This window comes from Apteryx mantelli, chromosome 3, assembly GCF_036417845.1.
Source record: "Apteryx mantelli isolate bAptMan1 chromosome 3, bAptMan1.hap1, whole genome shotgun sequence".
Lineage (NCBI taxonomy): Eukaryota > Metazoa > Chordata > Aves > Apterygiformes > Apterygidae > Apteryx > Apteryx mantelli.
The window spans coordinates 44,937,502-44,960,870 of record NC_089980.1 but is presented as its reverse complement, the minus strand read 5'-3'; the positions used below and the strand labels follow the sequence as shown (position 1 = coordinate 44,960,870).

Below are 23,369 nucleotides of genomic sequence, written 5' to 3'. Positions count from 1 at the left end.
TGGGAACCATTGTGCACTGAGCAGCAACCTAAACATATCTGGTCGAATCAAGATGTTTGACTCTGATTCTGCAGATGGCTCTGTGATCTTCAGTATCTTCAGTATCTTGCTCAGATGAGCGCAGGGGAACCTGAGTTTGATTTCTCGTCCCAAAGGATGCCAGTTCTAATGGGGCAGCGGGGCTGGAGAGGAGCTTAAATGGTGGGACACGCAGGTACATGCCCATTCTGGGCAGAGCCAGGAGAACTTGGTGCTCTGACAGGAGACTGCCGTGCCCTGCTGGAGCACAGGACTTTCCCTCCCTGAAGCAGGTCTCAGAGAAAAGCCGCCTAATCAGAGACCATCTGAATGATACTTAATGTCTATGTATTTCCCTCCTGGCTGCCTGATTCCTGAGCTGCTTCTTGGTTGAGCCTGGGATAGCAACTGATGGGGGAAACTGCTTTCAAACTGTTTAATAACAGTGATGGTAACCTTTGACCTTGCTGAATGGCAGTGCTTTTGACCTTTCATTTGTTAAATAATACAACCACTTACTTCCCGATCCTTATCGGCATTTAGTAATTGGGGTCAAGACAAAGCAAGGCAGAATACAGTTACCCACCAGACTTTACCAAACCAGGAAGAATTTCCTTAAGCTATAGATTTCCTTTATGATAATCTTCAGTCAAGACAGGCAGAGACTGGAGACTGGGTGGCTTAGAAGATCCATAACAGGCTAAAGAGCCTCTCAGCTGTTAGCATCTGGTTTGAATCCAGTTGTGGTTGACAGTGGCAGAAATTCATTATGATCTCAGGTTGCCTCTCTGACTCGCATGAAATGAGTTTGGGTTGCAGTCATAGTGTTTACTGGCCAGATAGCCATATCATAAAATATTAGTGTAACAGATGGTTGTAAAAATATCAGTGATTACATGAATTTACAAAGCCTGAACACTCCTAATACCACAGGGAAAATCAGAGCAAGACAAGGTGGTAGGCGACAGCACAGACAGGAAGCTTGTGGTCACCCCTGCACGTTCTGTGTGATTCACACTGAAGAGAGGTGCTTACCTTCAGGAATCTGAATTGCTTTTTGTGAGATTTAAGTAGAACTAATGGGTCAGATTGCACGCTGTACATCTCATTAAACATCTCACTTGACAGAAAAGCAGGTGACAACTGCTACAGGCAGCAGCCCCAGGATGAGTGTTTACCTTAGATGTGAATGGGAAAGAGGTGAAAAAGAAATGCAAGGATTTATGACTTGACAGTGAAGCTAAATATACGTGTATATGCATATATATTGATACAATGCACACATATAAAAGTTTAAATTTCCTGAAGATATCAGACACAAACTTTACTTGTCCAAGCAGCTGCACGCTCTCATTACTTATTTATTGAATTTTGTATTAAGCTGGTCTGCAAGGTTTTTAGAGCAGGAGCTGTTTTGTGGATGTCTGTATGTGATTCAGCAAAATGGGCCCCCAACCAGTGATTTGAATGCTGGCATTTATAAATAAAAAAAAATCTATTTATAGATATACAGGAACCAAATAATAAGATCAGTAATAATGACACAGTAAGTACTGAGATTCAGAGGGTTTTTTTTGCTGTTGTTCATGTAAGGAGTGGGGAATATAGATCCCTGAGTGGTATCCCAACCAAAGCACAACATAATTGTATGTCTTCCTATTTTTTTGTGCTGATGTGTGGGTTTAGGCCTCTTGAAGTCGAGGAACCACCCAGGAAAACCACCCCTAATTGCATTCATAACAGGTGTTTTGTCACAGCGTCTCTGGGGGACACAGGACTTGCACACCCAGATCCACCTGCCCGGGCAGCTGGCCGCAGGCTCTCTCCGGAACCCTGCTTTCTCCTGGGGCACAGGCTGCTCCAGGCCAAGCCGCCGGCTGACTCCGGCCTCCCCCCGCCCGGGCTGGCCCTGCTCCCCCAGCTGCCAGCGGAGGGGCGGCCCGGGAGGGAGCTGCCGCCGCGGGGCCCCGCCGTAGCCCCGCAGCTGAACTACAGAGGCCGCCACAAGAGGCTCCGCTCCCCGGCTCGCCCCCGCCGCTGGGCCCGCAGCCCTCGGCCTCGGCACGGCGGCGGCGGCGGCGCGGGGCTGCCGCCATTGCGCGCCCGAGCCCGCCCGCCAGCGCCGTTCCCTTGGCAACGGGAGGCAGGGAGGAGGGAGCCGCCGCTGCCATGGCGACACCGCTTCTCGCGCGCGCGCGCGCGCGCGCTCTTCCCCCTCCCCCCCCGCGTTGCCACGGCGCTGAATTTGATTGACGTCCTGGTTCTGCCGGCGAGCAGCGGCCCGCTCCCTCCCCCGCCCCCCAGCGGAAGTAAGCGGTCACCTTTGACCCAGGAGCCGCAGCACGGCGCGGCTCCCGCCCGCCCTAGCGACGGTTGCCTGGCAACGGGTCCGCGGCGTCGCTGCCCGCCGCCGCCGCCGCCATGGACGCGGCGTCGCTGCCCGCCGCCCTGGACCTGGTGGCCAGCGGCGGCGCGGGGCTGAGCCCGGAGAAGCGGGCGGCGCTGGGGGCCTCGCTGCCGCTCCTGCAGCGCGACTACCGCTTCGAGCGGGTCTGGTTCTGGGGCCGCATCCAGGGCCTCCGCGGCGCCTATTACATCGCCGAGGGGCTGGGCCCCGACCGCGCCGCGCCCCGCAGCCGCCTCTACAGGTGCGGGGGGCCGGTGCCGCGGGCCGGGCCGGGCCGGGGGGCGGGGGGGCCGGGGGGGCCTTGCCGCGTCCCGGGGGGCCTGGCAGGGCTGCGGCGGGCCCCGTGCTTCAGCGGCTCGGGCCTGGCCCCGCTTGTTGCTGACAGCTTGAACTGCGTGGAGTGGAGCCTCCTGCCGCCGGCGAGCGAGGACACGGTTGCGCAGGCTGAGAAACTGAAGGGCCGTTTCCAGGGGGATCCCTCTTTTGAGTATGAGCTCACTGAGATAAAGGCAGAAGATGCCGAGAAATTAATTGAAGATGGGCAGCAGGTAAATACAACACAACATTTCTGAAGGGTCCCCGCTACAGCTGTTCCCCTCTCACACTGAACAGATTGGGACTGCCGCTCCTCTTTTGTAATACACAGCTGATGGGTCACAGAAACAGCCCAATTCCTACTCATTTCTTCATTGGCATTTAAATTGGGCGGTTCTGGACAAAATCTCCCACTTGGGAATAGCTCTTCCTTCAGAACCGGTGCACTTTTGCCTTGGTATCACTGACTGATTCCCTAAAAGTTAGGAAAAGCTGGGTCAATGTGAACTTAGCCTATCTCACATCTGTTAAGAAGGGCTGTTCCTGTGGCTTGTTCTCTAGTTCTTAGAGTATTGGCTGCAGGTAATGCTCCTTCTAAGATATTTGCCCTCAAGAATCTCCCTGTTCACTTCAGGCAGAATACACACAGCTTCCTGTCCTCTGTCATTGTGTAGCAACAGCTTCTTGATTTAACTCTTACTTCAGTCACTCCTGGAATTAAACATGGCTCAGGAATATTCTTAGTCTTTCTCCTTTATGTTGTATTATGCACAATTCGTACAGATCCTCATTGCAGTGTCTGAGGCTTTATACAGGAACTGCAGATACCATTATTTATAACTGAATAGACAAGTTACAAGTAGGTTAATTGAGAAGGATGGCTGAAGGGAGGGACAGTCTGTTCCCCAGTGAGTCTAGAATGTCTGCTCCTAGCCACATTTTCTGTCATATCTCATGAGAAGAATGTCTGATTTGTGATCATCCTCCTAGTGCTTTCAGGCTCCAAGCTGATGAGTCTGTTGTGGTTTCCATTGTCGCCTTGAGTTTATTTTCAGTAGAGAAAACAAGGAAAACCCTGCCTTTAAAATTTGCCTATTTTTCTTTAAAGCCCGTGATCAAGGAGGAGGCCCGCCTTGTAGCTACGATAGAACAGATAGATAAAGCAGTTGGTATCATCCCCCGGGGTTCATTTGTGAAGACTCCCCTGGGGTCTGTGCATGAAAACAGAAACTTTGAAGGTAAATTCTCATTGTTTTTATTAGGATCGGCTGTACTTTGATCATAAAGGCTGCAAATGAAGATGACTTGCTCTCTCTAGTGATGTTTTGGTTTCAGGTTTATTTTTTCCTTGGGTTAGATGAACAGAGAGGAGAGAATCCAGTGTCACTACTGCAATTTTGATTCACACTGTAGAGCTGTGAATATAATCAGGTTCAGGTGCATGATTCAACTCTGGAGGGTGGGAGGAGAGACACTAATGGCTCTGAGTCATTTAACCTGTAGTCTCATTTATCTATGTATAGTTCATGTCAGTGTTTAGCAATTATAACTGCAGTGGTAAGATCATTCTCCATCTAGATATAGGATGTAACCAAATGGGCACAGAGAGTTGGTCTTGACTGAATGTCCGTTGCTTATCTGGGACTGCAATTAGCATGGTCTGCAATGCACAGCATCAGTGTGTACTGTCACCCATTTCTGGCAAGTCTTTGGACTTCCATGGGGACCACTGGAGAAACACTGTGATTCTGTCCTGCACTCTGTGCTTTAGAGAAAATAGTAAGATATTATGCGATATAATGTATGTCAGCCCAGCTCACTGTGTTCATAGTCACCAATGACTGTTTGCAGGTCTTTCTTTGACGGAAGCAAAAAAATTAAGTTCCTATTTTCATTTGACTGAGCCTGTTAACCTGAAGAATAAAACACTGCTGGAAAAGGCTGACCTGGACCCATCTACAGACTTTCTGGACTCTCTGGAGCATGATATCCCAAAAGGTAAAGAGGGCAGTGTCAAGAGATGGAATGAAAGGGAAAGCAATCTGAGTAGTCTGGGAAGCACTGAGTAGGCAATGTGTGGGTTACTGCGGAGCTTGTATGCTTGGGAGAAGCCCCTGCTAATCTGTAGAAGAACTTTTTTCTTTACTAGAATCTTGTTCTTGATTCCTCTTTTAAGAGATATAAACCCTTAAGATGGTAAGACCTAAGTGCGTGAGGGTTGTCATATCCTCACAACAGGTTATCTTCTGACCACAGCACCAGTTCTCTCTGCCAGAGTGCCGCAATCCCTCCTGACTGCAGTGAAGTCTGTGACAGCTGGTGCCCCGATGGGGGGAGATAACTCCACCAGTGGTAGAGGGAATTTATGTGGTTTAAAGTATTTCACACCTCCCATCCCCCCAGTATTGCTCTCTTTTATCTAAATGGGCTCTCATTAACACTAAACTGATATCTCTGAGAGGCTGGATTCAAACTTTCCTCTGATAAACTGTGTTAGAAATGCTGTAATGGAATAATCTGTACTCTAGCAGTATTACACAGTGTGGAAGGAGAAAGGAGGATGTGCACACAGCAGTGTATCTTCAGCCCACATCCTTCCTGGTCTACGGGACAACTGTTATATGTATTTTTTAAAGCCTCCATGGGACAACTCTGACAGGATGTTTCTCTAAAGAGATGTTAGCAGATTGGATTTATATGGCTGTTTTGCTTCTGGAGCTCTGAATAGGATCTAGTTTCTCATTCAGAGTGAGAGTGAGTCTTTATATATCTCATCCAGTCTGCAGTTACGTTCCTTGTTACTGCAGTATGTATGGGAACACACAATTCTACAGAAAAGCATTATGCTTATAAAGTAGGAATGATTTGCTATTTGTTTCTAACTGCTTTTTGCTAATCTGCTGCATTTTTTTGGTTGGAGTAAAGGAGTTCCACATCCTGCTGTCTAGAAAGTCAAGATTTAGGTTTGCTGTTTTATTCCAGTCCTTCAGTAGCTCTCAGTGACAGACGGAATTGGCTGGAAGGACTGAGAACTGTCAGTGTTGTAAATAGCTTTCCAGACTTTGTCCAAACACACACACACACACACACACACACATATGTATATGTGTGTGTGTATATATATGTATATGTGTATATATATATATATGTAAAAATATATAAAAAATTGTGTCATATATATATATATATATATATATATATATATATATTTGCCCAAACTTTCCTTTGCCAAAAAAGAACTGTGAAAGAATCTAGTGAACTCAGGCCTCAATTCTGAATATTTTGACTGTTCTGAGTGAAAACAGTGTTAAAATGAAAACCATTATTCAACTTACTGGGAATGTCTTTGCTGCAGTCATTTTCCAGAGGTGTAGTCTGGAGAGACTGCACATCTTTACATACAGCAGCTTATTGTGTTGTCCCTTTTTACTCAAAAAGGAGTATTGCAAGTGGGCTCCTAGATACCTCCTAAAAACATTTAATGGTGGCCTCATATGGCAATTCAGGCTTTGTCACTGGTTAATTTTTTTTCCTCCTTTTTTCTAGTTTTTGTGATAGGGAAACTGGTTAGTTTTGTGAGGCCTGAAATCACAGAGCCACTGCAGCAGGAGATGAATCTGTAGTGCCTTCTGTGTTTCCACTAGGAAACAGGCACCAGGGGCTAAGAGCCTGGAAGCTAATTTGCACCACAGAGCTGTTTTTAGCTGCCTTTAGTTGTGATAGGGAATGGCAGCTTCAAAAGATTGCAGATCTCATACTGCAGTTTCCCATCTGGTTCAAGGGACTAGGCAACTAGCAGGTCATGCAAGATATTAGACATGAAGATGGTGGTTTTGTGGAAGTCTTTCAATAAAATTTGACTTGCAGCTATGTTTTACCCAGTGGTAGGTAGAAAGCAGGACTCGGCCATGCCACTGGCATGTTTGGCTTCCTGTAGCAACCTGAGGTCAGTGGAAGTGAGAACCTTTGCCCCCTCTTCAGCGGAGATTGTTGCTGTTAGTGCAGATCACGGTCTCTTCAACACAGTTACTTCTCAAAGACTACCCAAGCTCAAGCGCAAGCGCAATTGAATGCTTCTTAATGGAAGAGTAAAAGATTGATCATGGTGCTTGCACGGCTCTGGCTCTATTGCCCTGCTCTTTCTTGGACTGAATGTGGGGATTGATGGGATGAACTTGTCAGGCTAAGGAAGCAAGACAGGAACTGATTACAGGATCAACAAGACATGTAGCCTCTCTAATTGCATTCTGTCACATGCAGCTAGGAGCTCTGACATTAAAGAAAGAACAACCCACCTATTTAGGGAGCACTGAGGTTGCCTAAAATATTGGTTGCTTGTGAAGACGAAAAAAAGAACAGGGGACAGACACAGGCTTTGTGCTGATATTTATCAGCACAGCTCTGCCAAAGCTACTCATTCCTGGTTGCAAGGTACTCAAACTCTGGTTCTTGGATCACCTTCCTTCAGCTCTGCCAGTGTATGTTAGTCCTGACCCAGAGCGACAATGCTCTTCCTATTCTTGCATGTTGTACACAGCTCAGGCAAATCCCCTCATTTTGACCTGAAGCATTTTCTGCCTTTCCTGGCTAGATCCTTTCTTGAGCAGTTATTGTCAGAGCAGAAGTTGGAATTTCCAAATGCATCACTGCATCCAGAATTGTGATTGTAGCCGGAGCTGACTCTGCCCTCAGCAAACATACAAAAAATGGACCAGTGGGTGACCGACATCTGAATGACGCTCCCAGCCTGCACTGGCCCTTAGAATTCCCCTAGCATCTTAGAAGACCTAAAGAACAGGACTGAGAGATTAAAGGCTGATTTTCCCTGTCTAAAAGTAACAACTCTATTGGAGTGGTTTTCTTATTAACTGGAGACTAAGCATTTGTGATGGCTGTCAAGGAGGTAACTGTCATAAAATGTATGGCGTGTCATTATAGGAGAGCAGAGGTGTCTTACGGAATGGAAAGTTGGAGGCAGAGAGAATATTTTGTATGACAGCTGAGAGGTGGGAAGAAAGGAAGTTAAAACCATGTTGAATAAAGGATACAATGGTAAAAGCAGGGAGTTTAGTGCAAGACTGGAACAACTGGTGTTTTATAACAAAACTGTCTGCCATCCTTATCTTTACAGGTGATATCTATGGTGATTGCAAGTTCCAGATTCTGTCTGTGTGTGTATCTGGTTATCTCTGCACTTTAAGAGTTCAGAATATGTTGCTACTCCTCCCCTCATCATACTGGGAACCTCTCTGTTTTTTCTTAGCATCTCAGCTCCCAGAGGCAAGTGATTAGCAAGTGATTAGCAAAATCTTAACTTTTATTAAAAAATACATTTTTTCATGATTGCAGAGGAAAGTGGGAGAATGTGAAACCTACCATCTCAAAAGATATTCAGTCTATTTTTCCCCTTTAAAATCTCCTGCTCTCTGAGCCAAACTCATGAATCTGAGTGGCCTGACTCATGATTTTTGAACATGGAGGGTTTGTGATACTGATCTTCTGTCACCACTGTATGCTTCATTCTGATCCAAATGGCCAGCTGGCCAGAACATTGCATGCTGGGATCTGTAGGTTTTGCTGGCCATATGTCTGCATTAAAGATAAGCTTGTTTGCTCTGGTCTAAGCAGACAATCTGCTCAACTTTATGCACAATTAGATGTAGCCTTTGAGCTGCTGGCAGATTGCCAGCACAGTCCTTTCTGTTGCATGGAGTTTGTCACCCTGACCAATAGCATTTTAGGAACTAGAGTTGTGGCTGTTTTTCATGTGCTTCTAAATAATGGAATGAAATTTGGCAAAGCAAATAGCAGTAATTCCTACCATGCCTGCAGCATTTTCACTTGACCTAATGTGTGGATATGAAATAGTTGTCACTTGACAGGCATGGACATGATAGGAAAGTGAAAATGGAGGGGGGCGGATGACTTTACTGTGACCACAGTATCAGATCAAGCAATGCTTCATTCTGAAAAGATGAAGGAAAGATTGGAGAAACCAGGAGAAAGCATAAGGTACTAGTGCAGAATGGAAAGCTTGGGAGGAAATAAAATAGGGGCTGGAGAATTCAGTTTCTTGTTGCTTTCAAACTACAGTTTAGAAAGGCATTAAGCTGACTCTGAAGGTTTGTTACAGATTACTGGATCAGATAGATCACTTTGATATGGAGATAAGGGACACCAACAGGGCACTCTTAAAAACCGATGCAGGAAGGGAGATAGGTCAGAGGCAAAGCGAAAGAAAAAGGTAGGTAGGAAAAGATGTGGATGGAAATAGGATTTCTATGAGAAGATTTTATTCAAAAGTCATGACTTCCAGTCAAGAAATAGCTGCTTTTAGTTGAAAGCCTATTACAGTTCATTGGTGGATTGAGAGCAGGAATTAGAATTAAAAAAGCAATGTAAAAGAAGATGCAGAAAATTGGGAACAATTAATGATTGATATAAATTAGAGCTTATAATGACTAGAAAATGACAAAGGGAGCCGGATAACCTGGAGAAATCCATGGCTGGCTAGTTTGACAACCGTAAGGAAGAATTTTTCAAGTATATCAAGAGGAAAAGCAATGGTACTGGAAACTATTACTAAATGGTGATAGTAAAATGGCTGAAAAGAATGTGGAAGAGCAGAAATACTGTTTCTGGTTTGTACTTCTGGTTTGTATTTGGAAAGAAACAACAATATAGACTCGCATCATATGAAGACAATAAATACTGTTTCAGTCAGTTTTCAGACTGTTTACTAAGGGAGGGTAGAATTAGGCAACCGTTACTGAGGGTCAAAAAATGAAACTGGCAGGGCCAGATAACTTACTCCTGAAAGCATTATCTCAGGAGACTTGTGGTATACTTATGATGCTAACTTTTAATAAATCCCGGCATTGCAGAAATATTCCCGCAAACTGATCTTGATCAGTAGTTGTGATTCAGAAATCACTGAATGGGTGTTTCTGGAGGGATTCTGAAGGGGTTTCATTTGGGACCAGTGTTGTACCAATATTTTTCAACATGTTTATAAATGATCTAGAAGTAAAGGATTGGTGGAAAGACAAATAATGACAAGGAGAGGACAGCCAGAGAGATCCAGTAAGCTGGGCTTACTTAAATGAAATATGCTTTGATGGAGCTAACTGCAAAACCTGTTTCTAAGAGCAGGGAGTACAAGCCAGACTTTGAGAATTGCATTCTGGAAGCTGTGGCTCTGAAAGGAAATCCAGGCACGTCCCACTCCCCATGAGCTCCCAGTCTGATGCTGAGACTTAAAAGGCTAATATGATCTGTGGATGTATAAACAAGGGCGTAGCAAATAGGAATAGGGAGGTGACTTTACTTTTGCATATACTATTGGTGGGATCAGGACTGGATTACTGCACATTGCAAAACTGGAGAGGTTGCAGAAAAGAGCCACAAAATGATTCAAGGGCTGGTGAGAGACATAAACAGTTTAATTTGTTTATCTTACAGAAAAGAACATGAGAATGACTGTATCACACTGTGTAAATACTCCATGGAGTTTAAGTATTGGGTACTGAAGGTCTATTTAGTATAGCAGAGAAAGGCATAACAGGAACCAGCAGCTGGAAATTATAGCCAGAAAAATTGAAATGAAAAATTAGATACAGATTTTAACAGTGAAATGATTACCTACTAGTAAGGGCAATGGATGATTCTGTGTCTCTTCGTATCTTAGCATCATGCTGAATGTCCTTCTCGGAGATATGTTTTAGCCAAATGCAAATGTAAGTTACTAGTCCCAGACATGAATAACTGGATGTAATTTAATGGCCAGTGGTATGTAGGAACCCAGAGCAGATGATTTCCTGGTCCCCTTGGCTATAAACTTGACGATGGCTACGGAGGTTGACATTTAGCTCAGACTTCTTCATTGTCAGTGACAAGGACACAGAGATGACAATGGGCTCCTGAGACAGTGAGTGGAGGCACAGCACTCTCAGGACAGCTGGCTTTGCTTTCTGAACTATGATGCATGAAGGCTTAAAGGCTTTCCATCTTAACATGAGGAAAAACTTTTTCACTGTGAGGGTGACAGAGCACTGGAACAGGTTGCCCAGAGAGGTGGTGGAGTCTTCTTCTCTGGAGATATTCAAAACGCGCCTGGATGCAATCCTGTGCAATGTGTTCTAGGTGACCCTGCTTGAGCAGGGGGGTTGGACTAGATGATCTCCAGAGGTCCCTTCCAACCTCAGTGATTCTGTGATTCTGTGAAAGGGGCACTGAGAAGATTCCTGACTGTTCACTGTCCATTCTGGAGGCTGAACTGAACTGAGACTCCCTCAGATGGAGTTGCTGAGTCTGTGTAATGCAGGGAGAGATTTCATGGAAGCATCCTAAATGGGCATACAGCAGCAGGATGGATCATAGTCTTGTCCTCTTGTTGTTTCAAGATTTTGCTAGAGGAGGGGGAAAACTGCCTAGGAGTGAGATAATTTCAGCTCCTTTACTATTTTGACTGTGGAGGAGGTAACAGCTGCTCAGAAAGTGAGGTATTTTTGGAACATTCCTTACACAGCATTACAGACAAAGGGATTTGTGACCATTTCCTTGGCCGGATACATTTGGCACTAGCCTTTCCATAAACTTGCTGAACAGTAGCCTGGGTTAAAACACTAACCTCCTGTCCTCTGAGCTTCATTAGCACACACTTTATCAGTTTAGCAAAAGCTGGTGCTTATGGGCCCTTGAAGATGGAGAGGTTGCATTTTTGAGTGGGAGATAGTGTCTTGCTGTGTTTCCTTCGGCCAGTCTTAAGGGCCATTTTGGTAGCCTCATCATAGCTGCCCCAAAAGCCCAGATGCTGGGATGTAGAGGGCCAGGAGACATGAACCTGCTTTATCTCTGTGCATTAACACACCTAATTAACTCCCTTTCGACCCCCCCCTAGCGATTAATCCCCTATCAGTCTCCGTCTCCAGCCATTTGAAGAGTCTATGTCTGCAGAGGTATTTACAACCCCCAGCTAGCCAGCAGAAAGCAAGTCGGCCTGTTATCAGGGCTCTAAGACAAATGGCTGCCTATCTCCCCAGTGGCCTTGCAAAATCCAGCAAAGTGCTATGCTGTGCTGGCCACCTACTTTCACCCAGCCTCCCTTCCCCGCTAACATTTCACAGATGTGACCTGAGCCCTCCCCTTTCATTGCTTAACAATAAGCAGCACCTCCCCAGCTCTGTGAAAGCTGAGAGCAAGAGCACTTTACTCCTTAGCCTGCCAAGAGCCACATGGGGACAAGGCTTTTCAAGCTGTCTCACTGAAATCCAAACTAAAAGACCCATAATGAATAAGAAAGCAGTGCAGCATTAGGGAGGAAAAAAAAAAAAGAGGTGGCTCAAAATGTAGCCCAAAATACCTAGTGTGGCTCACAGCTATCCTCATTCTTGCTTAGGAGCAGTGGTCCTTAGGATTGGTGAATCTGTGAAGCTGAGCTGTGATATCCCATGGAATTATCTGACGTTTAAACAAGTTGTTTTACAAACAAGCTTTATGACACAGTGATACAGAAGGAGTACAGCAGATGAGTGTGGTTCAGACAGTTGGAGGCCTTCAGATATGGGAATCAAACCGAATAGGTAGCTTAGTGGGTTATTAATGAAAGCAGAGATTTTATCTGGTACCTGAATTTCTCTTTTAAAACTGAAATCAGCCATCCGTAGGAGTAATTTTAGGATGGCCGTATCTGCTGCCTTCCAGCAGGGTGCACTATGGTGCCAGCATTCTCAGTGCTGAGCACAGCAAAGGAAACCACAGAAAAGTAAAATGAGAAAGAAAAGCACTGAGAAGAGCATCAGATTGAGTCGAAGGTGAGGCTGGAGTTCCCAGACTGTGTGTGGTATATTGACCTCTTGAACTGTAGGTATGGAGAAGAGACTCTGTCCCTTCCAAGCTTAGGCACTGAACTCTCCAAAAGCTTTCTTAGCATCCTCAGTGGTCACATGCATGCAATGGACGTGGGCAAATAGATGTTTCCTTCCTCCTTCAAAGGTAGACACATTCATCCTTTTTGCTAGTGATGTGTGTGGACTGTGGAGCCTATAGAGTCTGTCAGGGCCACTCCTTCAGTGACCCAAAAGAGTTGCCTGGGAGCAATATGCCATGTTCCTCCTGCAGCTGGGGTGCTGCCAGCTCAGGAGTTCAAGATTAGACTGGAATCTCTCATGTGGCAGCACAGCTGGAGGACTCCAGTGCCAGCTAGTATTATAGCTTTTGACTGGCTGTTTGTGGACTGCCTTGATTTCTGGAAAGAAGTCTGTTTACCTTGGGCTTTGTGTCTATGGGTAATAAAGCAGTGCATTCACTACTTCTGGGTCTTAGGTCTATATCACTTCAGGGGTCTTGTTTAGTCAGAGGCCTTGGATGAGTTTATACTGGAGCAGGGCTGCCCATCAACTGAGAGCTGTGGTGGAGTCTTTCGCCCTCCTGACTGCTACAGTGAAATAATCAGGACAGAAGCAGAGTCTTTGCAGCAGCTTTCCAGGGATTGTATTAAAAGTTTATTCTTCCTCAGTAAAAGAAAGCATTGCACAGCCTGTCTCCATTTCAGTTCTTGGTTCATTGGATATGAAAAGGGAGATGAGCTTCTTGCTGAACTGATGGAAAATGCAGGTAAAGCCTCTTAGAACCAAAAGATGTAGTTTTATCACCACATCGGTCAACCTTGGACTAACCCTTTTTCTAGGGAATGATGAAAAATTACTCAAAGGCGAAAGCCCAGGGCAGCTTCTGTGTTACCAGAGGTCAGAAGGAGCCCTAACCGGGTCAGTTCTTGCTAGGAACAATCTCTTGCTGGAAGGGCTCCACAGAAGAAGTGGCAGTTCCTGCCTGCTGAGCAGGTGTCAGTGCCAGCCCTGTGTACAGCTTTCCCTTGCTGTTTGCTGCTCCTTTGACCATAAAGCTTTTGCAGGAAGGGAGTCAACAGGCATTGTCTTGTTTTGCTGTACACAAATATCATATGGGTTGAGATTCAGCATACTGAAGAGGTATGTGGCTGCGTGGAGAGGGAAAAGGCTGAGGCACGGTTGATCTGTGGGTATATTTGTACAGCAGTTGGGCTGTGGAGAGATATCCAGGCTCTCCCAAGCACTAGAAGATGCTTAGTCATCTGTAGTGTTCAGAATTAGCTCAAATATCAGCACAACTGTGCTATGCTGTATGGATATGCTCTGTGTGACAGTCTTCTCAGAAACTGGTAAACCCTACAGGTAATTTGGGCCAGAATTCATGTTGAGCCAATTATGAAAACATCCACAGTTCATGATTCATGCCATCTGTTCCTTGTCTTAAGCCCTTTTAACTAGTCCTGCTAACTTGATGATGAGGTAAGATGTCTAACTCAGGCAGTGACAGGGTTTGTAGCCTTGCCCCTCCTGCAGGAGAGTGAATTGGATGTGCTCTAAGCATTCAGTGGATTTTGAATCCCAGCATCACCTGCTTTGTGTTCTCACAGAATTCAGAGATCAATGTGAGGTTCTTTGCCCCTAATCCAGCCTGTTCATCATCATCACCTCCTCAAAGTGGGCAGTGCATTGTGATCAGGAGAGGCAGAATCTTACAAGGTGGCCGTAATCTCCTCTGAGAGTCAGACAGATATTCTCCCTTGGTTAAGAAAGTGACAGTGACCGAAAGCTCTAGGGGGAAGAAGGCTAGAACAAAGCTGTCTATTGCATCCTTTCATCAAACTGTTAATCTTTCTTTCAAAGACATCACATTTGTTTGGTGACAAAAGCCCCAAAGAAGCTGGATTGAGCTTGAAATCCTGTAGCAAGATTTAGAGGAAGCGTCTTTCATTCAGAGCGAGGAGGGGCGAGAGACTCCTTTTTCTTCCTACTAACCAATGGGCTCACAGAAGTCCACGAAGGTGACGGATTAATGCAGGGGCTCCCCAGGTAGATGCTACGTGACTCCTGGCACGCTCCAAAAACGTTTCCACAGCGACCAGCTAAACAAGAAATATGGAGTGTGATGGGATCCAGGGGAAACCTGCACTTTGGAAGGAGGGTGCTTTGCCACTCCGAGAGATTTCTGAATCTACTACAGAAGACCCAAGATACAATAATCAGTATTGTAGTTGTCGGAATTCAAATAGCTGGGATTTTAATCAGCTTTTCCCACTCCTCCTAAGTTTTGATTGTATATTGTCTTGCTGTTTCCTCTAGGGCACAGCCCCATTCCAAATCCTTGTTCCAGATGCTTTCTGTGCAAAATCGACATTTTTTTTTCTTTTCTCTTTTTTTTTTTTTTAAAGAAAAAGAAGAGCTAGTGGGAGAAAGAATTCTAGCTCTGTTCTGATTATCAGGTGAATTTAGGACCAGAGGGCTAACTAACTGGGCTAAAAGGGAGGCTGTACTTTGATGTGCATTACTTTTGTGCTAGCTTTTTCAGCCCTTCCCATCCTCTGCTTTTTATTTATGACTGTGCATTGTCCCTTCTCTTGTGTTGGCATTGCTGGCTGTGCAGCCAGATTCCAGCTGGAAAAATAACTCTATTTTTGGCTAGACTATTTTTCAGCCAGATCATTTCCCTGACCTGGTTCACTGAGCAGTAAGCAAACACTTTTGCGGTCTCTGTGATGAGGGAGTGATGCAGGGGGAAAAAGTGTTTGAGGGCAGAGGCTGCTTCAACTGGTTTATGCCACAGTGCTGTCAGATGTCTAACTATGGCCTGAATTTTACCCCGCACTCTAAGGCACCTGAATACTATGAATCTAGGACAGCACTGCAGCCCCAGAGTCTGTCTTGTTGGCAGGAAGCAGGTACTTTGTGCGTAATCAAAAGGCCTAGGCCAGTCTTTATCATTCTTGCTGCAGAGAAGTTCCCAGTGGGAGAGGAAAATGGAGAGAAAAAGCCTCTAAAGTGAGATTATTTTACTCTGAGGTTTGGGCATCATTGTATTTGTGTGTCAAAATGTGACAGGCATTAGGACCACGCAAGAGCCTCTTGGCAGCGTCTGACTGTTTGTAAGCTCCACTTTCCTGGCTCTGGTGGCTTTTTAAAATAGTACTGAACCTGCAACCAGTCTGTGCTTTTATTTAATTATTATTAAATAGTTATATGGGGAATTGGAAATATTGACAGCAGTGTTAACATATGGGGTGCAGGTGGTGTGTCAGGCAAGTGAAAGAGATTTAGTTTGCAGCCAGTAAGTGGCATGAAGGGGTTTGAGCCCCACATAGAGTATTTGGATGTATCCTTATGGCTGGTAGGCTGTGCGTGAAATGTGTGTGTGGTGAAATTTGTTAAGAGCCAGAGCCCAGTGACCTTTCCTTGCAGCTGCTCTGCTTTGCAATTTGTCTTTGTTCCCTACAGACAGCAAATTAAGAATAAGAAGCTCTCCCCAGTGTAGGATTTTTCTGTTGGAGGGAAATAGAAGCTAAATCCCATGGGTGTAGTGTAGCCTTGTCAGAGCTAAGTGCTTCGGGTCAAGCAGCCAAGCAGCCAAGCTTTTGCAAAGGGAAGTGATTGTTTTGCCCCTCTCTGGGTATTAATATTTGTCTGGTAACCCAGTACTTTGCTTTCAACCAGGACTGACTGTAGCAAGATATGGTATAGCGTGCTCTTGCTGCAGCATGTTGTTAGAGCTAAGTGCAACTATGCTGTAGCTGCTTTTCCCTTGGGACATTTCTTCCTTTGAAGAGGAATTGATATTGTCACTTTTATGACCCTGTGTGAGGTTTTGGGACATGAAGCCTTGGTATCAGACTGTTTAGGTTTAAAAGCTGTTTCTTCTCAAGCTTGCTCCAAAATGAGGCATTGCTGAATCACCTCCAAAGCAGCAATGTTATGAGAGGTCATACTGAAAGTGGACCAGTCATGGCAGGAAAGTTCTTCCGAAAACAGCCCTCTTAAAAGGCTTTTGTTTAAAAGCTAATGTCACGCACTCCTTTGCCTCTGTGAATTACAAGATTCAGCCCATAGCTGAGACAGACATGAAGGATGAGATGGGGATTTCTGTCGGCGACTGGAAAGGAAGAAGCAGCTGAGAAGGAGGTTGACTTTTGAAATTCAGCCCTGGTGTCCTGGCAGCTGTTGAAGGGCCATAAAAAAGGCAGTGGTTTAACACTGGGCGAGCATCAGGATCTTCAAAGCTCCTTCTTGTTTGGGAAAGATGTAAGGAACTCCTCAGAATTCCTGCCTGTGTGTGGAGGGGTGGAGGCTTCAGCCTGCTCCAAAGAGGGAATAGGAAGCTCCAGATCTTCATCCAGCAGATATTTTTCCCATGCTCTTTCCTCCCACACAGCAGCATCCTCCCTTCCCTTCTGGAGCAGCAACAGGCAATAGTTTCAGCACAGGCAGTGCTTGGCTTACTTAGGTTTGCTGGGTGCAGCCTAAGAATTAACTTGCTTTTCTTAAAAAATAAATAAATAAATAAAATATATAATATATATAAATATATATATATATTTTGAAGAATAGAAACCTTACCAGAGCAGTGTTACTGTGAAAAATCTCTAGCGTGAGAGAAATGACCTCCAGTTCCCTGTGCCTCAGCAAGCTTTGCCGATGAGCAAAGCACTGGGGAGTTAACCCTGCTGCCTGGTTTAGGGACAATACAGGCTACAGCTCACACATAGATGTAACTTAAAAGCAGTGTTTAACTCTAGGAAAGCCAGGTCTTACTTGACATCTCCTAGTTCTAACTGCATTCTCTCCAATGCAAATGATAATTATTTTAGTTCTTTAATTTCCTGACAATTTCTACGTAGGAGTCTTGGTGCACATTATAGACTGATGCTCTGAGCTTCTCAGTCTCCAAGTAAGAAACATCTTGCCTGACACAGAGGTAATGATGAGTGCAGGGACTGCCCTGTGATACACTGGGCCAATGTAACAAAGGATTAGAACCCAGCATCCTGCTTCTGCATTTTTATATTAATTCCCGACCTGTACGTTCCTATGCGATGACCTTACTCCAAGAGCCATTTGTAAAAGCAGGGAAGTAAAAAATGTGGGATAACTGAAGCATATAATTTTCCTAGTTCTCCTGAGCCCTTTTTATATTGTATTATCAGATGCATATCTAAGACCTTTGCTTGAAGGAGAAAATTTTCTTTTATGGAATATTGTAGGATTAAGAATTTGAAGATTTTTAAAAGCTATTATTTTATACTGTTTATCAGCTACTGATTAAAGTAGTTTTAAGGTGATTTATGACATGGCTGTTTAAAACTCTTACAAGAAGAGGTGGGCCTGAAAAAGCATCTTGTTGTTTGAAGATGATGAAATTTGAGCTGATTGTCTCATGAGATCAGACAATAACTTTGTTACCTGAAACATTTCCCTGAATGCTGCTAACATGGTGAGGTATGGTAAAAATTAGTATCTGAGAAACTGGGCTCTAATTCACCTGAATGTTAAAGAATAGGATCAAGATCAGCAGATAGATTGCAGAACTTTCTTCTGATATCTTCTTAGAAGGCAGACACCAGCATTGTGTATCAACTTGCAGTTTCTGAATGGGTTTTGTGGATTGTAAAAGTCCAGTCTGGAGAAGTAAACTGAATAAATCACCACTGATAGCTGGATTAGAGAAATCACCCCAGTGCTCTGGTTAGTAAAAGATGGAAGGTGGCATTGCTACTGCTGTTCGGGTGTGCAGAATAAGTAACAGCTCTAAGACTGGTCATCATCATGGCTGAAAACAGAATATGAGTGGAAACGACATAGTTCCAGGCAGTTCCTTATAATTCTTCCTGTTTCCAACCAATGTTGCTTTGGCCCTGTTGGGATTGGTGTTGAGTAACCTGCTTCTTTTGGTTCAGGTCCTCATTTCACAGGAAGAGTTACTGTGCAACCTCAGCAAAATTGTCTATATTTGCATAGAACTAGATGCAGAATCAAGGATCAATTAGACCTGGAGAGTATAATATAACACCTTAATATTCTCCAGAGGTCTCACATTTGTGAAATGACAAACTTGAGCCCTTTGTGAGCTTGCAACTTGGACAGACTGCAGGGAAATGAAGCAGCTGCACATCACAGCTTTCGGAGATCTAGCATAAAAGTGAATGGAGCTGACTTCAATTACATCTATCCATTCCTGCCAGGTCTGAAGGTGTAGGGGAAGTTCCTTTGATCAGTAAAGAGCTGATGAATACTCCACAGAGATGGATAAGCCTGTGTGACACTGGGCACGTGCTCTGAGGAGACCATGGACTTGTACTATATTGCCCCAGAGCATAGATATGGGGATTTAATCAAGCTGAACTTGATGTGCTCCACCTTCTTTGTGAATTTGTCTGACAAAAAGAAGTCTGAATCCAGATATGGTTCCTGAGAGCATTAATATCCCTGTTTTCCCTCTCATAGTTCCCACTTGTCAATCCTCCAGGCATTTCCTTTTGTTCTTTGATTGTAACTAGTTTGGGGCAGAGAGCTCATCATTATCTATTTTTATAATAGAGATTGTGTATGTGTTCAACAAGCTATCACACGTAAACAGGCTGCTGGATGCTTTCAGTATGTTGGGAGGTGTTAACAAACTGGGTAATCCCTGAAGGCTTTCACCACCCAGCAAGGCACAGCCCTGTTCTTGATAGACTTGCTTCTTGGTGGACACAAAATCAAAATCAAACACAGTAAGAGTTCTTCATTCCATTAGCTTCTTGTCAGAGAAACTATTCCAAAAGTTTACAGTCCTCCCTGCAAACCAATGTGTAAAATTGCTGAGTATTTGGATGAAGGGCTTGCAGATCAATTCTGCAGGTTGAAACTGCAAGAACCCTGCACTGAAAGAGAACTCGGTTCAGTGTTCGAAGGAGAAATGGACAAGTTAGTTGTCACACTTACATTCAGATCCATTTTCTTGATACTTGTTTCCCAATACCTCCATGCATAGTTTAGCTGCTGCCACTAACAAACAATGAAAACTCGTAGAGGCAAAGTTCAAGAAGTTGTTTGAAAGCTTGGGTTTTGACAACAGATGGCTGTAGTGCTTCAGTCACTGGATGATCTGCTTTGTAGTGAACTGTTCTTCTACCCCTTTTTTTCCATGCTATCCAAGTAGTGAAGTTTCTGAAGAACATGCAGATTTTGTAGGAGACTCAATCAGTCAGTCAGAATTTGCAATCACAATTTAGAGTTGGCAGTGGCTGAACCATAATATTTGTATTTATTCCAGGTATGACAAAGATGCAGTCCAGCTTGTGTGTATGAGTGTATGTGTGTATGAGTGGCACTGGAGACTGCATGGAAAACTTATGGGTGCCCTGTTTGTGAAACCAGTGTTGATGAAGTCACTAGTTCATGTTGCAAATAGGACTTGTGCAAAGAATGTCACAGTGCAAGGAAGCTGCAAAGATGGCATACACCTGTACTGATTTTGCCCCATATTAAGTAGTGCTTTGGTTTACTGCAACTTCAGCTGTTTGTCTTTAGTGGAAACATGGAGGGGAGTGAGTCAGAAGTAAGCTCTCCAATGCTGAAATCTCCTGAGTCTTTAAAGGCTGTGAATGTTTCCTTTGTGCTTTTATATTGCAGCCAGAATCAGTTTGTCAGAAAGTTCAGCGACTGTCCCAGAATGTAGGGGGTTCTTGCTGTTCATTTAGCATTTTTGGTGCAAAACTGAAGAGGGTACTTTAAAAACTAACAGGTCAGAGATGACACAGGAATTATGTTGCATATATTATGAGATAATAAACCTGTGAAACTTGCTACTGAAAAAAGACAGGGGAAACAATGGTGTCCAAGAAACTTTTCAAAAGTACAAAAATACAAATAGAAAACACAGTGAGGTAACAGGTGAACAGCACAACTCATAGCACCTACTTTTACTAGGCTGGGCTTTGAACCATGTTATTCTTTTGTCATTCTGCAGCCCCCACATACGCATTTCCCCTCACCTTCCCCTGTCACTTCCCCTCCCTCAGGCCCTCAACTATTGTAGTTTGCCATCTAGCTGGGTAAGAGACTACATGTGCTGCTGTGAGCGTGCAAGAGCCCAAGGCTAAGCAAACAGTGATTGCCCAGCTAGCTGCTGCCTCTTGGCTATCAGGTGAGCCAAACAGACTGTGCTTCCTCTTGACTACGGGCAGACCAAACAAATAGCTTTGGGAGCTACAGTCAACCCTGTCCTGTGGAGACCTGTTGGAGGAACTTGCTGCATATAAGCCCTTCAGCACCCTTTGTCAGATGTGACTAAAATTGGCTAAGAGTCAGAAGTTACGGGGAGGGGGAGGACTGGCAGCTGACAGTGATCACAAAAGCCCTTCCCCAGGCTAACCATGACATGAATAAGCATGAGTCACAGCATAAACTGATGAGCCTAAAATTATCTACAAGGATGAATACTAACTGGCCCAATACATTAGGGTTTTTTTGCTTACTCTGGAAGTAGCAGTTCTGGCTTTGGGTGCAGATAGGCTCACAGCTGGACTCTAGGCCAATAGTATCCTAACAGCTCCAACTGCAGTTTTAGCGATTTGGGCCTGGTGCTTTTGCTTTTAGATGAAGGAGATTCAGCAGGAACCTTCTTCCCTATGTTTTAGCCTCTAGCTGTTACTAGTTTGGTGCTGAAGCTCATATTTTCTTCTCCTGGCAGTTCCTTGCCCTTAGTGTTGAATCCAAGCTGATATTCCTGCCCTCTCCCCTCCAGCATTGTTCCCAGGCTGTCATGTCAAGCGCAAAACAAATACTCAGTGGCTCAGAGCTCCTTGCATCCAGGAGAAATTGCATTTTCACACTGGCTCAGAACGTTCTCTGCAGAGCCAAAGCAAAATTAACACTGAAACTAATCCCTTTGCCCTTACCACACACACCCCCTTCAATGGTGGAGCCAAAAAAGACTGAAGGGAATTAATCTTTTCTGTAAATTTCTGAGATGGGAAATACTCTGCTTTTAACTTTCTCTTCTTCCCTCTTTTCCAGTACCTGCATCAGAGAAACCAATCTTCCTTGGGGCAGGAAAGTGCCTTCTTCCTCTTTTCACTACTAATGCTATGAGTTTATTTTGAGAAGAAATTTTGTATCTGTACCTATTTGCCCAGGACTGCCATATAGCTTGGACAACCTATTAGCTAGACCAAGTAGGTTGTAGAGCTTGTTAGAGTAACTGCTGCCTACTCTCAAGAGTAGCCAAGAATAGCTGTTCTCACTCCTAGGGATAAAGTATACAAAACTGGAGCTCCAGGGGTCTGTCCCTTCCTGTGACGCGTATCACATTACCATCATAGCTGTGGGAATATGCTGCTAAGTGAAACTAGAAACAAACATCTAGAAATAAGAGGGCAGTCTATAGTGCTGAAGTGCCAAAAGAGAAAGGGCATCAAAGTTTCTGGTCTCTTTGACTCTTTTCTTTTCTGGTGTCAGAAACTCCAGTGTACTGATGCAGCCTTGTTGCACTATTAACTAGTCAGGCAGAACCCACCACAATCCTTCTGCCAGTTTAGGGACATCTTACTCCTGGAATGCTGCTTCCCTCTCATTTGCAGTGACTCATTAGCACCTTCTCATACAGGCTCCTGGACTGTCCAGCTAGAGAAGGGAGGCATCGTGGTGGTGCTGAGGAGCCTGCTGTGGCTGGGATTGACGTTCTACCATGTCCCAATGACCAAGCAATATGGCTACGTCTACTTTGGCACTGGTGAGAAGAACTTAGATCTGCCCTTCATGCTGTGACCCTGCTGCCTGTGCTGATGACTCAAGAGTGTTTAGATGTTATCCTTTGAGATATGTGTTTATTGCTTATTCTAATAAATATATGAAACCTCTGCATTGAACAGGATTCTTTTTTGTCTGTACTCTGGCCCTAATTGTTTCCTAGGATTTCACTGTGTGCAATCCTCCCTCAACTCCACAGTGAATTCCCTGTAACGTGTCAGTGCGGATCCTTTAGATAGCAATGACATTTCTTCCAGGAAGGGCAGAGCCCTAGGTCAGAAATCAAACCTAGGCCATCTGTCTGAGAACAAAGACACCATGCTTACAGAAAAACTCATTTGGAGGCAACACGAATGAATGCCTGCTGTCACCCATGAATGCCAAAAATAGAGTTTCTGCCTTGGAGTCAGAGGAGAAAGCTGATGCATACTCTTGAGAGCTCTATACTAAACCCTGAACTCCAGAAATGCACATTGAAGAGAGATGGGTATCTTGTTTTTCAGATGTTAGGCTTCACCAAAATAAGAGAGGTCTTTCCAGCTCATGGCAGAAAACGTTACTGTAGAAAAAAATTAACTGTGGGCATCATGTGGTCATTTGCAAAACCTGCTCAGATTTGCCTCAAGGCAATCATTACCCAAGGACTTTTCCATTAGTAAAAGTCACTGAGCAGAACTGGGATTAGAAGACAGAAAGAAGTTCTGTGTGCAGGAGAAGAAAGAAAGATCTTTTCCATTCTGAAGGACTGTAGGTTTCAAAGCTTCATAAAATAGAGAGGGTCAGCCAGAGATTTTATCTCAATATAATTAATGAAGTGTTGGCTCTGTCTCCCAAAGCCAAAAGATCTTGGCCAGATCAAGGGGCTGAATCTAGGACTTTCACTTCACAAAGTTTGACTAAAAAGAACCATTATAATCTAATTTGATTTCCTGAGTAATATGGGCTTATCCTCATCCTTTGTTCCTGTCCATGCCGATAGGTATTAACAGATGATTCTGATGAAAGCAATACAAGGCTCAGTGGAATAG

General features: G+C 44.5%; 1 protein-coding gene across 1 annotated transcript; it reads left to right on the top strand.

Moving 5' to 3' along the window:
• The first annotated feature begins 2,367 nt into the window (after positions 1-2,367).
• Positions 2,368-23,367, top strand: RSPH9 (radial spoke head component 9). The gene is made up of 5 exons (XM_067293220.1): positions 2,368-2,666; positions 2,811-2,973; positions 3,849-3,978; positions 4,592-4,738; positions 22,199-23,367. Exons 1-5 carry the CDS (start codon positions 2,440-2,442, stop codon positions 22,357-22,359), a joined length of 828 nt encoding a protein of 275 aa, XP_067149321.1. The 5' UTR covers positions 2,368-2,439; the 3' UTR covers positions 22,360-23,367.
• The last annotated feature ends 2 nt before the right edge of the window (positions 23,368-23,369 follow it).